The sequence below is a fragment of the Podarcis cretensis genome, assembly GCF_951804945.1.
Source record: "Podarcis cretensis genome assembly, chromosome: 1".
Classification (NCBI taxonomy): domain Eukaryota; kingdom Metazoa; phylum Chordata; class Lepidosauria; order Squamata; family Lacertidae; genus Podarcis; species Podarcis cretensis.
In genome coordinates this window covers 106,162,146-106,176,482 of record NC_137170.1, presented here as the reverse complement: position 1 = coordinate 106,176,482, position 14,337 = coordinate 106,162,146, and the positions used below count along the sequence as shown (strand labels likewise).

General features: G+C 41.3%; 1 protein-coding gene across 50 annotated transcripts in view; it reads left to right on the top strand.

The window, feature by feature from the left end:
• The window catches only part of NEB (nebulin), a 164,189-nt gene that overhangs the window by 63,895 nt on the left and 85,957 nt on the right, over positions 1-14,337 (top strand). For 49 of the 50 annotated variants that reach the window (XM_079992010.1, XM_079992000.1, XM_079992011.1 and 46 more), the window contains 15 exons: positions 897-1,001; positions 1,097-1,204; positions 1,761-2,072; positions 2,766-2,969; positions 4,051-4,155; positions 4,251-4,358; positions 5,402-5,713; positions 6,759-6,962; positions 7,881-7,985; positions 8,269-8,376; positions 9,816-10,127; positions 11,317-11,520; positions 11,945-12,049; positions 12,191-12,298; positions 12,608-12,919. In XM_079992010.1, the coding sequence (XP_079848136.1) occupies positions 897-1,001; positions 1,097-1,204; positions 1,761-2,072; positions 2,766-2,969; positions 4,051-4,155; positions 4,251-4,358; positions 5,402-5,713; positions 6,759-6,962; positions 7,881-7,985; positions 8,269-8,376; positions 9,816-10,127; positions 11,317-11,520; positions 11,945-12,049; positions 12,191-12,298; positions 12,608-12,919 (2,712 nt within the window). The remainder of the gene's footprint in view (positions 1-896; positions 1,002-1,096; positions 1,205-1,760; positions 2,073-2,765; positions 2,970-4,050; positions 4,156-4,250; positions 4,359-5,401; positions 5,714-6,758; positions 6,963-7,880; positions 7,986-8,268; positions 8,377-9,815; positions 10,128-11,316; positions 11,521-11,944; positions 12,050-12,190; positions 12,299-12,607; positions 12,920-14,337) is intronic. The other variant, XM_079991998.1, reaches the window with a different exon arrangement.

Genomic DNA, 14,337 nt, shown 5'->3' with positions numbered 1-14,337 from the left:
GAGTTTCATTTTTGTGCTAAGAAGGCACATTACATTCATTCTTATTTTCATACTCTTTCAGCAACCATTTTCATACTGGTTGAATCAGAGCCATTTCCAGAAGGTGGATATGATGGGCTTTGTTTAGTACCATGAGCATTTCCCCTGTCTTGTTAATTAATATATATCTGCAAACAGTTGGGACCCCTCTCAACAGGAGATTTGGAGTGAAATACCAATAATATATGGAGGGCACCAAGCTATTGCTCTCTGTTCCATCTGAAGCACGAGAGGAAACTGAAGTGCTAGCCTGGTGCTTGGAGGTGGTAATGGACTAGATCAGGCATAGACAAACTTGGCCCTCCAGATGTTTTGAGACTACAATTCCCATCATCCCTGACCACTGGTCTTGCTAGCTAGGGATGATGGGAGTTGTTGTCCCAAAACATCTGGAGGGCTGAGTTTGCCTATGACTGGACTAGATGCTGGTCAATAAATTGAAGTGGAACCAGGAAAAGATGAGGGTGTTATGTATCCAAAGTTCCTCTGGAAGGAGCAGGTGCAAGCATTGTGATGTTCTGGACCTATCTCTGTCAGTGGAGGCCCAAGTAGCCTCAGTGCCTAGGAGTTCATTTACATCTACAGCTGGTATGCCAACTACGGCCCAACTACAGAGAAGACTTGGCCACAGTACTCCATGCACTGGTAACTTCCAGATTGGATTACGGCAATTTTCTCTATGTGGGGCTGCCCTTGGAGGCAATTTGGAAACTTCAACAGTTTTATCAGTTTTATGATTGCAAAGGGCTTCTAAGAGATTTTAGAAACAAACGAATGAACGAATTACCATTTTTGGCAGCTGCTACCTTTATCAAATAATTTATTTACTCTCTTTTTTTTACTATTTATTTTTTCAGCGCAAGTATATTGATGCATGGAACAAGGATAAAACTACCATTCACATTATGCCAGATACTCCTGAAATTATATTGTCACAGCAGAACAAGATCAACTATAGTGATGTAAGTAATGTCTTCAAAATCGGTAGAAAACCAATTTAGAATAATAACAAGTGCTCTATTTTTAAACATTAAACCAATCTTTGCCATTCTTTTAGAAATTATACAAACTTTCATTGGAAGAGGCCAGGAGAAAGGGTTATGATCTTCGTGTAGATGCAATTCCAATCAAGGCCGCTAAAGCTTCAAGAGATATCGCAAGCGAGGTAAGTAGTTCTGTTCATGAGTTGTCAGATGCTGTCATGTAATAGGCATTGCATTTTCCCAAACCACTTCCCTTAATAGTAAATAGTCCCAAATAGGCTAAATAGTCCCCCTGTGTTATCGATATTGTCAGTTATCATAAATAGGAATAATTATTGAATACATTAAGTTTTTGCAGGTGCCTGCCTGCAGATGCTGATGGCAGAATCCAAAATGTCCCTCAGTCCTTCCAATAAAATAGTTTCACTAAGTTCCCAGTATGTGGCACCCACATGTGGTAAGCTAGCGGGTATATGAAACTTTACCTGTCTTCCAACCCAGATATACCAGGAAGCCTACACCTAGGTTTGGTTCATGCTCACATTTTTTTTTTAATGTTGTTTTTCTTTAAAGCTGTCCCTTTCTGAAAAAATAAAAAACACAGAATAACAGGTCCGTTTTTTAATAGATTCGTGAATCATATTCTGTATAAGTACAGAAACAGAGAAATTGCCTGGCAACAAGCAGTCTTCTGGGTAGATGATTTATAGTATGCATGTATATTTCTTTCCCCTCCAGTACAAATACAAAGAAGGCTACCGCAAGCAAGTTGGCCACCACATTGGAGCACGCAGTGTGCAAGACGACCCAAAACTTGTGCATTCTATTAATGTAGCCAAAATGCAGAGTGAGAGGGAGTATAAGAAGGACTTTGAGAAATGGAAGACCAAATATACCAGCCCTGTGGATATGCTGGAGGTCTTGCATGCTAAGAATTGCCAGAAACTGGTCAGTGATGTCGATTACCGTCATTATTTGCACCAGTGGACGTGCCTGCCGGATCAGAATGATGTTGTGCATGCCAGGAAAACATACGAACTTCAGAGCGATGTGAGTATCTTTATAAGAAAAAGCGTTTTAAACATTAGATTATCCCAGGGCAAGTGGATTTGAACCACCATTTTCTGTGTGAAGAGAGCCTTTCTCTAAACAGCAAACAATTATAATTGCGACGGAATCTTGAAACAAAGATTGATTACTTCTCCAGAGGTCCAGAACACCTTTCTGTGGGATGTACATTTGGCTTTCTGCTGAGGTTTGCTCCACAAAGGAGGAACCACTACCAAGGAAGCCCTGAGACCAGGCATCACCAGCAGTTTAGCACCAGCAGGGAATCCCCTGCCAGTTATAGGACCCGAGATTGTTGAAATCAGGGAAGCGCTCCTTTAGGTACTTGGGTCTCAAGCCATTTGGGCTTTGTATGTTAGTACAAACACCTTGAATTGGGCCCAGCAGTTCACTGGCAGCCAGTCTTCAGGATTGATGGCAGATGGTTCTATTGGGCTGCCCCACTCATCAGCCTAATAGCTGCATTCTGTTTAGATAGCATGCGTACTATATATTAAAAGAGCAAAAAAAAGTTGAAACGTTATTGCTTGTTTAATCTGTGCTGACACAAATTGACGGTGTAACAATAGTCTCTTTAGTTGATGTGGATTATAATTTGTGAAGGCAAAAATCCTCAATTGTAATGGAAGGTTTTCATGGAACTATTGTCCTCCCTGCTTGTTTCTTTTCAAACAGAATATGTATAAAGCAGATCTTGAATGGCTAAAGGGCATTGGCTGGACTCCAAGTGGTTCCTTGGAAGCTGAGAAGAATAAGAGAGCCTCTCAGATCTTGAGTGACTACATCTACAGACAGCATCCTGACAAATTCAAATTCACAAGTCCCATTGATTCTATGCCTATGGCTTTGGCAAAGCATAATTCTGAAGTTATGGACCATGTGAGTTTCATTCATACCCCTTCCTTAAAACTCATATGAGCAAATATATAAAGAAATCTGGCTGGTTTAGCAATGCTGTGACTGGGAATATGCAGGCTCTGATCACTTTGAGAATTTGCCTAGTGATTTTATCATTATAACTATTTATCTCTATGATTGTTATCTGACCCTAATTAACTAATTAAGAGTTTCATTTTTGTGCTAAGAAGGCACATTACATTCATTCTTATTTTCATACTCTTTCAGCAACCATTTTCATACTGGTTGAATCAGAGCCATTTCCAGAAGGTGGATATGATGGGCTTTGTTTAGTACCATGAGCATTTGCCCTGTCTTATTAATTAATATATATCTGCAAACAGTTGGGACCCCTCTCAACAGGAGATTTGGAGTGAAATGCCAATAATATATGGAGGGCACCAAGCTATTGCTCTCTGTTCCATCTGAAGCACGAGAGGAAACTGAAGTGCTAGCCTGGTGCTTGGAGGTGGTAATGGACTAGATCAGGCATAGACAAACTTGGCCCTCCAGATGTTTTGAGACTACAATTCCCATCATCCCTGACCACTGGTCTTGCTAGCTAGGGATGATGGGAGTTGTTGTCCCAAAACATCTGGAGGGCTGAGTTTGCCTATGACTGGACTAGATGCTGGTCAATAAATTGAAGTGGAACCAGGAAAAGATGAGGGTGTTATGTATCCAAAGTTCCTCTGGAAGGAGCAGGTGCAAGCATTGTGATGTTCTGGACCTATCTCTGTCAGTGGAGGCCCAAGTAGCCTCAGTGCCTAGGAGTTCATTTACATCTACAGCTGGTATGCCAACTACGGCCCAACTACAGAGAAGACTTGGCCACAGTACTCCATGCTCTGGTAACTTCCAGATTGGATTACGGCAATTTTCTCTATGTGGGGCTGCCCTTGGAGGCAATTTGGAAACTTCAACAGTTTTATCAGTTTTATGATTGCAAAGGGCTTCTAAGAGATTTTAGAAACAAACGAATGAACGAATTACCATTTTTGGCAGCTGCTACCTTTATCAAATAAATTATTTACTCTCTTTTTTTTACTATTTATTTTTTCAGCGCAAGTATATTGATGCATGGAACAAGGATAAAACTACCATTCACATTATGCCAGATACTCCTGAAATTATATTGTCACAGCAGAACAAGATCAACTATAGTGATGTAAGTAATGTCTTCAAAATCGGTAGAAAACCAATTTAGAATAATAACAAGTGCTCTATTTTTAAACATTAAACCAATCTTTGCCATTCTTTTAGAAATTATACAAACTTTCATTGGAAGAGGCCAGGAGAAAGGGTTATGATCTTCGTGTAGATGCAATTCCAATCAAGGCTGCTAAAGCTTCAAGAGACATTGCAAGCGAAGTAAGTAGTTCTGTTCATGAATTGTTAGATGCTGTCATGTAATAGGAATTGCATCTTCCTAACCCACTTCCCTTATTACTTTTTTTTAAAAAATATCATTTTTCAGTTACTGAATAGGTGGATTTTTGTTTTCTGGTTTGAATTGTTGAAAAGGCTGTGATATGTGAATCCCTCATTTATCACAGTTGATACAGCTACTCTTGTGATGCTTTGGATAGATTTAGATGGACTAAATAGCTTCCCCCATTTTATTGATATAGTCAATCATCATTAATAGGAATATTCATTGAATATGTTAGGTTTTCACGAGTGCCCAAACTGGTGATGGTGGAATCCAAAGCATGCCTGAATCCGTAAAATAAAATAGTTACACTTTATTCCTAGTATGTGGCAGTATGTTGACAGCTAAAAGGTAAAGGTAAAGGACCCTTGACAGTTAAGTCCAGTCGCGAATGACTCTGGGGTCGTGGCACTCATCTCGCTTTACTGGCCGAGGGAGCCGGTGTTTGTCCGCATACAGTTTGTCCGGGTCATGTGGCCAGTATGACTACGCCGCTTCTGGTGAAGAGCAGCACACGGAAACACCGTTTACCTTCCTGCCAGAGCGGTACCTATTTATCTACCTTCCAATTGGCAAGCCCTAGGCTAAGTGGTTTAGACCACAGTGCCAGGAATTGCATGGAACTTTGGCATGGAACCCAGGCTTGTCATTCAAGCTTACACTTAGATTTGGCTAATGCTCGCATTTGTTTTCTTTTTCCCTCCTGTTGTTTTTCTTTAAACCTGCCCCTTCTGAAAACAACACAAAACAGAATGACTGGTCCATTTTTAAAAGATTCATGAATAATATTAAAAATACCTTCCTAAAGGAAGAACCTGTATGAGGAAATAGGAAAATGAAGTGGCAAAAAGATAAGGAAGAAAGATGCTATCTAGATGGGGAAAATACTGTCACAGTCCTCTCAGAATGTGGGATTTTCCAGTGCAGCTATCTGATGAATAATCTTATGGGTAGACAATTTACACATGTATATCTATTTCAGTACAAATACAAAGAAGGCTATCGCAAACAACTTGGGCACCACATTGGAGCGCGCAGTGTGCAGGATGACCCGAAACTTGTGCATTCTATGAATGTAGCCAAAATGCAGAGTGAGAGGGAGTATAAGAAGGACTTTGAGAAATGGAAGACTAAGTATATTAGCCCTGTGGACATGTTGGAAGTGTTGCATGCCAAGAATTGCCAGAAGTTGGTCAGTGATATTGATTACCGTCATTACCTGCACCAGTGGACCTGCCTTCCAGATCAGAATGACGTCATCCAAGCTAGAAAGGCCTATGATCTCCAGAGTGATGTGAGTACTATTTATGTTTGGGCACAGCTAAATGTAATATAAGGTATAAAATAAAGTGGGGGGGTGTCAAATGGTGGGATACAAGGGTAAGTGGAACTGAATCCTTCCCCTCCCCCAGCCTGCTCCATCAATCTTGGCTCTTTTCTCCTAACCCACCTCTAATTCCAGACAACTTTCAAGTGTTGCAGTTGCACAATGTGAAGTAACAAAAAGCAAACATGGTGGCAGTAGTCACTGGTATGGAGGACTGACACCATGGGTAGGCAAACTAAGGTCCAGGGGCCGGATCCGGCCCAATTGCCTTCTAAATCCGGCCTGCGGATGGTCCAGGAATCAGCGTGTTTTTACATAAGTAGAATGTGTGCTTTTATTTAAAATGCATCTCTGGGTTGTTTGTGGGACATAGGAATTTGTTCATATTTCCCCCAAAAAATATAGTCCGGCCCTCCACAAGGTCTGAGGGACAGTGGACTGGCCCCCTGATGAAAAAGTTTGCTGACCCCTGACTGACACCTTCCTATTGGCAGCCCCCCTGTGAGGTGAAGTTAAAAATACCCCTCCCAGGGCTGCAGCAGAGTATCAGCAGGAAGCAGACTGTCAGATATGTAGCACTCCGAATTTCTTTTATTATTTACAGCGAATTAAAACAACAAAGCATAGCTAGTGTGAGCTGAGTGCCTCACACACATCTCTCTTTTGTGAGAGCAGAGAGAGAGAACAAACAGCGGAAGTTACAGATGCTCACTTCCGTTCTCAGGCATAACAGTACACAACAGTACAGGAATGTCACCATGGATATCATGTTACATCAGCGATGTGAGACTGAAATCCCAACATCCTCCCCATGCCCATAGCAGCCATGTTATCCTGATACTTGTGGCACTTTTATTCTCATTGTGGTGTGTGTGTGTGTGTGTGTGTGTGTGTGTGTACACATTTTCTCTCTCTCTTTCTAGCATCCTAATCAGACGGCACCCCTCCCCCAAGCAAGAGTCCTCTATAGCTTTTGGTTTTATTAATGATTCTTTGAATTTCTTATTCACAGAATGCCTACAAAGCAGACCTTGAGTGGATGAAAGGCATTGGCTGGGTCCCTATTGGTTCACTGGATGTGGAAAAAGCCAAGAAGGCTGGAGAGATCCTAAGTGAAAAGCAGTATCGTCAGCCACCAGACAAATTCAAATTCACCAGTGTGACAGATTCTCTTGAAATGGAGTTGGCCAAGCATAATGCAGAAACAATGAACAAGGTGAATCTGAGCCGAGCAGTTGAGAAACTAGTATTGCCTGCCAACCTAGCAGTTCGAAAGCACCTCCGGGTGCAAGTAGATAAATAGGGACCGCTTACCAGCGGGAAGGTAAACGGCGTTTCCGTGTGCGGCTCTGGCTCTGGCTCTGGCCAGAGCAGCAATGTCACGCTGGCCATGTGACCCGGAAGTGTCTCCGGACAGCGCTGGCCCCTGGCCTCTTAAGTGAGATGGGCGCACAACCCCAGAGTCTGTCAAGACTGGCCCGTACGGGCAGGGGTACCTTTACCTTTACCTTTAGTGATCCAACGTTTTTCCATTTTCACTTATTTCCGTTGGGGAGCTTTTTGTATATTGTTTAACTTTTGCTATTTAACAAGGGGATTTAAAAGTACCTAGCTTTGGTTAAGAGTTTACATTACATATTTGCAATATGTCATACAGTTAACATTTCTTTTAAAGCTGTATTGGCATATAGGTGGGTAGTCAACAAGTAACATGGTTGTGACCCCTGTACATTTCTCTGAAAGCGAAACATTTCACTTCATGTATCTTAGACATTTTCGTCAGCTATTTCATGAACTGGAAGAACCTTGCACCTTTTGCATCAGGTAGACTTAAATATGAACAAATAATACATTTATTCTCATATGGAACCTGTGAGGTAGATTTAAACTGAGAGAGCATTAGTGGTCCAAGATCACCTTGTCAGCTGCATGGCTGACTGAAGATTTGAACTCTACCCAGTCTTAGTCCAACACTCTACCTACAGCACCACAGTTCGAGGTAGTGGAGTTCTGCCTCTGCAGGCTATTTTAATGCAATTTTCATTGGAGGCCCTCACTTAAAAAAAAAAAGCCCTAAGATTACTGAACGATTGTCCTTATAACCACTGTCTCTTGTGCTTATGTTCTTCCACAGCGTTTGTATACGGAAGCTTGGGATAAAGACAAGGTTACGATCCACGTGATGCCTGATACACCTGAAATCATGCTGTCAAAATTCAACAAGCTAAACTATAGTCAGGTGAGTGCCACTTGGATAAACAAAGGAGTTCCTCCATACCAAGGGAGACTGCAAATATTTCAGCCACCGTCCGTGGTTCTTGCAAGGGTTGTGAGCCCCATAGTCACCAGATGGCTTGGATTTGTTGAGGCTCAGTAGGCTAGAGTTGCCCTGGAGCTTTTTGTTTAAGTGCAGCACAGTCAAGTTGTTCCACCTCTGTCAGTTATGTAAAATTATGTGTGTGTGGACATGAAGGACGCAGGCATGGATAACAATGAAGTAAACATGTTCTTCTTCCTTACAGAAATTATACAGACTTGCTATGGAGGAGGCAAAGAAGGATGGCTATGACTTACGTTTGGATGCTATCCCAATTCAAGCTGCCAAGGCTTCCAGAAATATTGCCAGTGATGTGTGTACCCAATATGTTCTATGTATAGCTTTTTTTTTTTTTTTTTTTAAGGAGAAAGCATTTCTACAGTATGTGTGACTGTGGTGGATGTTTTAAGCAGTATTAGAGAGAGGCTACATTTTCTTCCACGATTTTGGTTTCATTTGTTAAGGGACTAATTTATTCTGTGAATTATGGGGATAAAAGAACAGGGTTCTTTAGTAGCATTAAGAACAGAGTATTGAAAAAGGTCCCTGAGGAGATGTGGTAAATAGAAAGCAGAGTGGCATGAGGAGAGTCTTAGGCACGATATAGGAAGACAGTAATGTTTCACAGGGTTTTAATGTGATACAAGCTACAATGAAACCCTCAAACAGTTATTCAATGGTCAGTGAAAGGGCAAGTTAAAAGAAAACTCAAAGTCGAAGTTAATTGTGTATTAACTACAGCTCAGCTATTATTAGCAGGAAATGTTTACTGTGTGGAATATTAATCAACAAGATCACTCGCTGTAAACATTTATGGGAAGGAAATAATAATTCAAGCAGAAATTTGGGCTTTTTGCCCCATTTTGGAACTGTCATCAACCTACTGGACATTTTCACAGTGTGGTGAAATGGACTTAGCCAGATGGATTTCCTTGTTTGTTTGCTTTGTTTACTATGTTTCTTTAAAACTTACTGGAAAAGAAAGGAAAAATATTTGAAGGCAGCTGCAAAATAGATTTGAAAAAAAAGGAAAAAAAGAGATGAAATCCAGGGAAAAAATATATTGGGATTAATTTAGAGCTGAGATTCATAGAACTGTGAACAAGCTCTGCATCTGCAAGGGACCATGGACTTGTGGTTCATGAAAGCCCCCGCTTGATTGCCACATAGCAAAGTACTTTTGAAACTAGAAAGATGGCGGGAGGTGCTTAAGCATTACCCAAGGCATTGGAACTACCTTAAGAGCTTTTTCAGTGTGGTGTAGTGGTTAAGAGCGGTAGTCTTGTAATCTGGGGAACCGGGTTCGCGTCTCCGCTCCTCCACATGCAGCTGCTGGGTGACCTTGGGCCAGTCACACTTCTTTGAAGTCTCTCAGCCCCACTCACCTCACAGAGTGTTTGTTGTGGGGGAGGAAGGGAAAGGAGAATGTTAGCCGCTTTGATACTCCTTAAAGGGAGTGAAAGGCGGGATATCAAATCCAAACTCTTCTTCTTCTTCTTCATTCCTATCCATGAATAATAAAGGACTGAAGAAGAAGAAAAGCTTACCTTGCCAAAGAAACAAAATATTTAAAGATTATTAGAAAATATGTATGATGAAATAGGAAGATGAAGGGACAAGCATAGGAACAAAAGATGCTATCTAGATGAGAAAAATACTCTCACAATCCTCTCAGGATGTGGGATTTTCCAATGCAGCTTTCTGATGAATATTCTTATGGGTAGACGGCTTACACATGTATATCTATTTCAGTACAAATACAAAGAAGGCTATCGCAAGCAGCTTGGCCACCATATTGGAGCACGCAGTGTGCAAGATGACCCGAAACTTGTGCATTCTATGAATGTAGCCAAAATGCAGAGTGAGAGGGAGTATAAGAAGGACTTTGAGAAATGGAAGACTAAGTATATTAGCCCTGTGGACATGTTGGAAGTGTTGCATGCCAAGAATTGCCAGAAGTTGGTCAGTGATATTGATTACCGTCATTATCTGCACCAGTGGACCTGCCTTCCAGATCAGAATGACGTCATCCAAGCTAGAAAGGCCTATGATCTCCAGAGTGATGTGAGTAAGCTATGCAGAATAAACACAGCCAGTGAATTTGTGTCTTTCCCCAAATATATGCTTTTTTATGTAGACAGTTCAAATATATCTGGAAATCAATGTGTTATAAGTGGAGATGAATGGATTCCATCCATTCCTCTCTGTTATTGTTCACTATTCCTTGGGTTGCCTTCTGTTTGAACCCTGGAACGAACTCCGGGTTTTGTATTGTCAGGAAAGGCTTTTGTTCATAATTTTAAAAGTAAACCTAAAACAAAAACCAGCAAACCACCCCAATGACACATAAAACAAAAGGTATGTTTTTAATTGGGGATATTATTTTTTTAAGTTAAAACAACACTTCCAGTTTTTAGAAACATATACAATATTTATATCATTTTTTAAAAAATGCAGTAGCAAAATTGTGTAATTCTGAAAAAATAAGCTAGTTTTTTTCATGAACAATTTCAAGATAATTATTTTTAAGATACCTTGCAAACATTTTGGAAATATATCACCAGATACTTTTAGTTGAGTTACGATAACGTGAAACACCAAAATCCAAGCTGAAATTCAGTATAGGCAGATTCCATTAGCATTCTAAGCAATGTCAGGAATGAGACATCAATGGCACAATTCTACAGATATTTACTCAGAAGTAGCACTTCGTTCAATTGGGCTTGCTCCCAAGTAATTAAGCATGTGATAAGAGGCCAAGCAATGAACAAGGGAGTGTGAATCAGACTGCATAGGATCATCAAGTTTGGACTAAATGAATATATAGCTGCAAAAGCAGGAGTTATAGTGGTTGTAACTGTGACGTATTGGTCCTTCAGTATACACATATTTAATGTTTCATTTCTATGTTTATAACCCAGACACTGGCGGAGAAAGAGGTGGGGGGGAGCACACCACCCCTGGCAGTGCGATCCCAGTGGGGTGCCATTGCGGCTGCCCCCCTGCCTGTGCTGGGTGCCACGCCCCTACAGGTGGCATGCCACACCCCCAGGATGCACACCACACCCCCAGGACACGCACCATGCCCCTACAGGCACGTGTGCCAGCCCTGCCCCCTCCTGCTCTCTGCCCCCCGCTGCTGGAGCATGAAGCTCTGCCACTAAACCCAGAAATGTTCCCCTGCAATAGTAGTTGTTATGTGTGATGTTGATAGTTTCTCTGAATGCAAGGATAATCTGTGTTCATATTCCAGGTGCTTTACAAATCAGATATGGAATGGCTGAAAGGTGTTGGTTGGATTCCTTCTGGCTCTTTGGAAGTTGAGAAAGTAAAGAGAGCTGGAGAAATCCTAAGTGACAGGAAGTACCGACAGCCACCTGATAAGTTCAAGTTTACCAGCGTCACAGATTCTTTGGAGATGGAGTTGGCAAAACATAACGCTGAGACGATGAACAAGGTGAGTCTTGTGATTAGGCATTTCTAGGACTTCTCTGTGGGTGTTCTCTAATGCCAATACAGTGGTACCTCGGGTTAAGTACTTAATTCGTTCTGGAGGTCCGTTCTTAACCTGAAACTGTTCTTAACCTGAAGCACCACTTTAGTTAATGGGGCCTCCTGCTGCCGCCACACCACTGGAGCCCAATTTCAGTTCAGATAGGAGTAAGCGTGGCAACAAAATATTTAATATAATGAAATATGATTTAACAAAATTATTTTAGTTAGAAAATCCTGGTATTATGTGGTAAATTTATATTGTTGGCATGCTACAATACATTTTTTGTTTATGGATATAGTAGCAATAGCATCAGTTCCTAAGGGTGCATATTATTTGATGCTTTTCAAAATACAAAATGCTAACTATTTCTTCTGCTCTCCCACAGAGATTATACACTGAAGCCTGGAATGCTGATAAAACAAACATTCATGTCATGCCAGATACCCCAGAGATTATGCTGGCAAAGGCAAACTCAGCCAACATTAGCCATGTAAGAGCATTTTTTTAAGGATGGGTTTTAAAAATGCATCTGTTTTCTTAAATAATTGGGGATTCTGTACACCGTATATGCACAAATTCTATGTGAGTGAGTTTTCATTCATGGTTGTTGTTTTTATGACTCCTTCTGTAGAGACTTTATATTGAGGGATGGGAAGAGGCGAAGCAGAAAGGATATGACTTGAGAGCTGATGCAATTCCAATCAGATCTGCAAAGGCATCAAGGGACATAGCTAGTGATGTAAGTGGATGTGTTGATTACACACTTCTGCAAAGAAATGCAAGTAACAACCCTGTGGTTTTCAAAATGACTATTATAGAAATAATTAATTCAAAGAAAAGGTGTTCGGTCTTCTAGGGTGGCGATGCAGGTCCTTTCGACTGACCTTATATTGATATCTTCAACTTTTGTAATATTCCCCAGCCTGATGCCCTACAAACGTTTTGGATTGCCACTCTTCTTAGTCTCAGCAAGCATGCCCAATGCTTTTAATTAATAAATAATAATAGTAATAATAATTCTAAAAAGTGTTTCTTTTCTCTTTTGCAGTTTAAATACAAAGAAGCATATGAGAAGCAGAGAGGGCACTATATCGGGTTCCAAAACATTCAAGATGATCCCAAGATGGTGTTGGCTATGCATGTAGCTAAAATGCAGAGCGATCGGGAGTACAAGAAAGTATTTAATCAACTGAAGACGAAGATCCATAGTCCAGTTGACATGCTATCAGTCCTGTTGGCTAAGAATTGTCAGAAGCTTGTTAGTGACATTGATTACCGCCACTACCTGCATGAATGGACCTGCCTGCCTGACCAGAATGACGTCATTCAGGCTAAGAAAGTGTATGACATACAGAGTGATGTACGTAAAAGCAAACATAAAGCACCTGGGTACATGGAGGTGGGATCACAGCTCAGTGGCAAAACACCTACTTTGCAAGCAGAAGGTCTCTCAGGTTCAGTCTATGGCATATTAAGTTGAAAAGAGTTAGAACATCAGTAGCAAGTTTAAAAGGTCAGGTATCTCTCTCGTTGCCTTAGACCCTAGCTTCTGATCAGAGTAGGCAGGACTAGGCTAGATGGACCAATAGTCTGAGCCGATATAAAGACAGCTTCCTATGTTTCCATAAATTTCTGAATGGGATTAAATATGTTTAGACTATTCATAAAGAAATAAAAGTCTGATGCGTTTTCAGTTCAGAAGCTCCAGCTGAGCTCTCTTATGCAAAACTGTGCAGGGCTGCACAGAAACACTCTACTTGGTTAAGCAGGCTGTAAAAAGTGAGCATCAATAAAGATAAAATTCCAATATCCCTGGGCTGGATTGAGACACATCATAAAAGCATTTCATGAAAACACGTTGTAAACCTCATAATGGGAAATCACGTTGCAGAAAGGCCAAACTCTACAGCGCCATCTAGAGTCACGATGTTATAATGCATTTAAAACACTTTTAAAAAAAAAACCAACACAACTAAAACTAATGTAAACTAATATATGGTAAGTAAAAGTGCCTAAACTTATTTGTGCTGGTGCTGCTACAAATAATTTGGATTAGCAGTCCTAAATACAATAATTAGGGAACAAGCCACACTTTGCTCAGTAGGGACTTTTATGTAACCATGCTAAGGACTGCAGTGTAAGAGTTATTGGGTCTGGTACCAGGGTTGTGTTTAGAGCAAGTGTAGTATTCACCTCAGTTTTACTCAATAATAATAATAATAATACAGGGGACGCAGGTGGCGCTGTGGGTTAAAGCCTCAGCGCCTAGGACTTGCCGATCGAAAGGTCGGCGGTTCAAATCCCTGCGGCGGGGTGCGCTCCCGCTGCTCGGTCCCAGCGCCTGCCAACCTAGCAGTTCGAAAGCACCTCCGGGTGCAAGTAGATAAATAGGGACCGCTTACCAGCGGGAAGGTAAACGGCGTTTCCGTGTGCGGCTCTGGCTCTGGCCAGAGCAGCGATGTCACGCTGGCCACGTGACCCGGAAGTGTCTCCGGACAGCGCTGGCCCCCGGCCTCTTGAGTGAGATGGGCGCACAACCCCAGAGTCTGTCAAGACTGGCCCGTACGGGCAGGGGTACCTTTACCTTTAATAATAATAATAATAATAATAATAACAACAACAACAACAACAACAACAACTCTGGGCGGCTTCCATAGAAACCAAAAATACAGTAAAATATCACACGTTAAAAACTTCCCTGAACAGGGCTGCCTTAAGATGTCTTCTGAATGTCAGGTAGTTGTTTATCGCTTTGACATCTGCTGGAAGGGCGTTCCA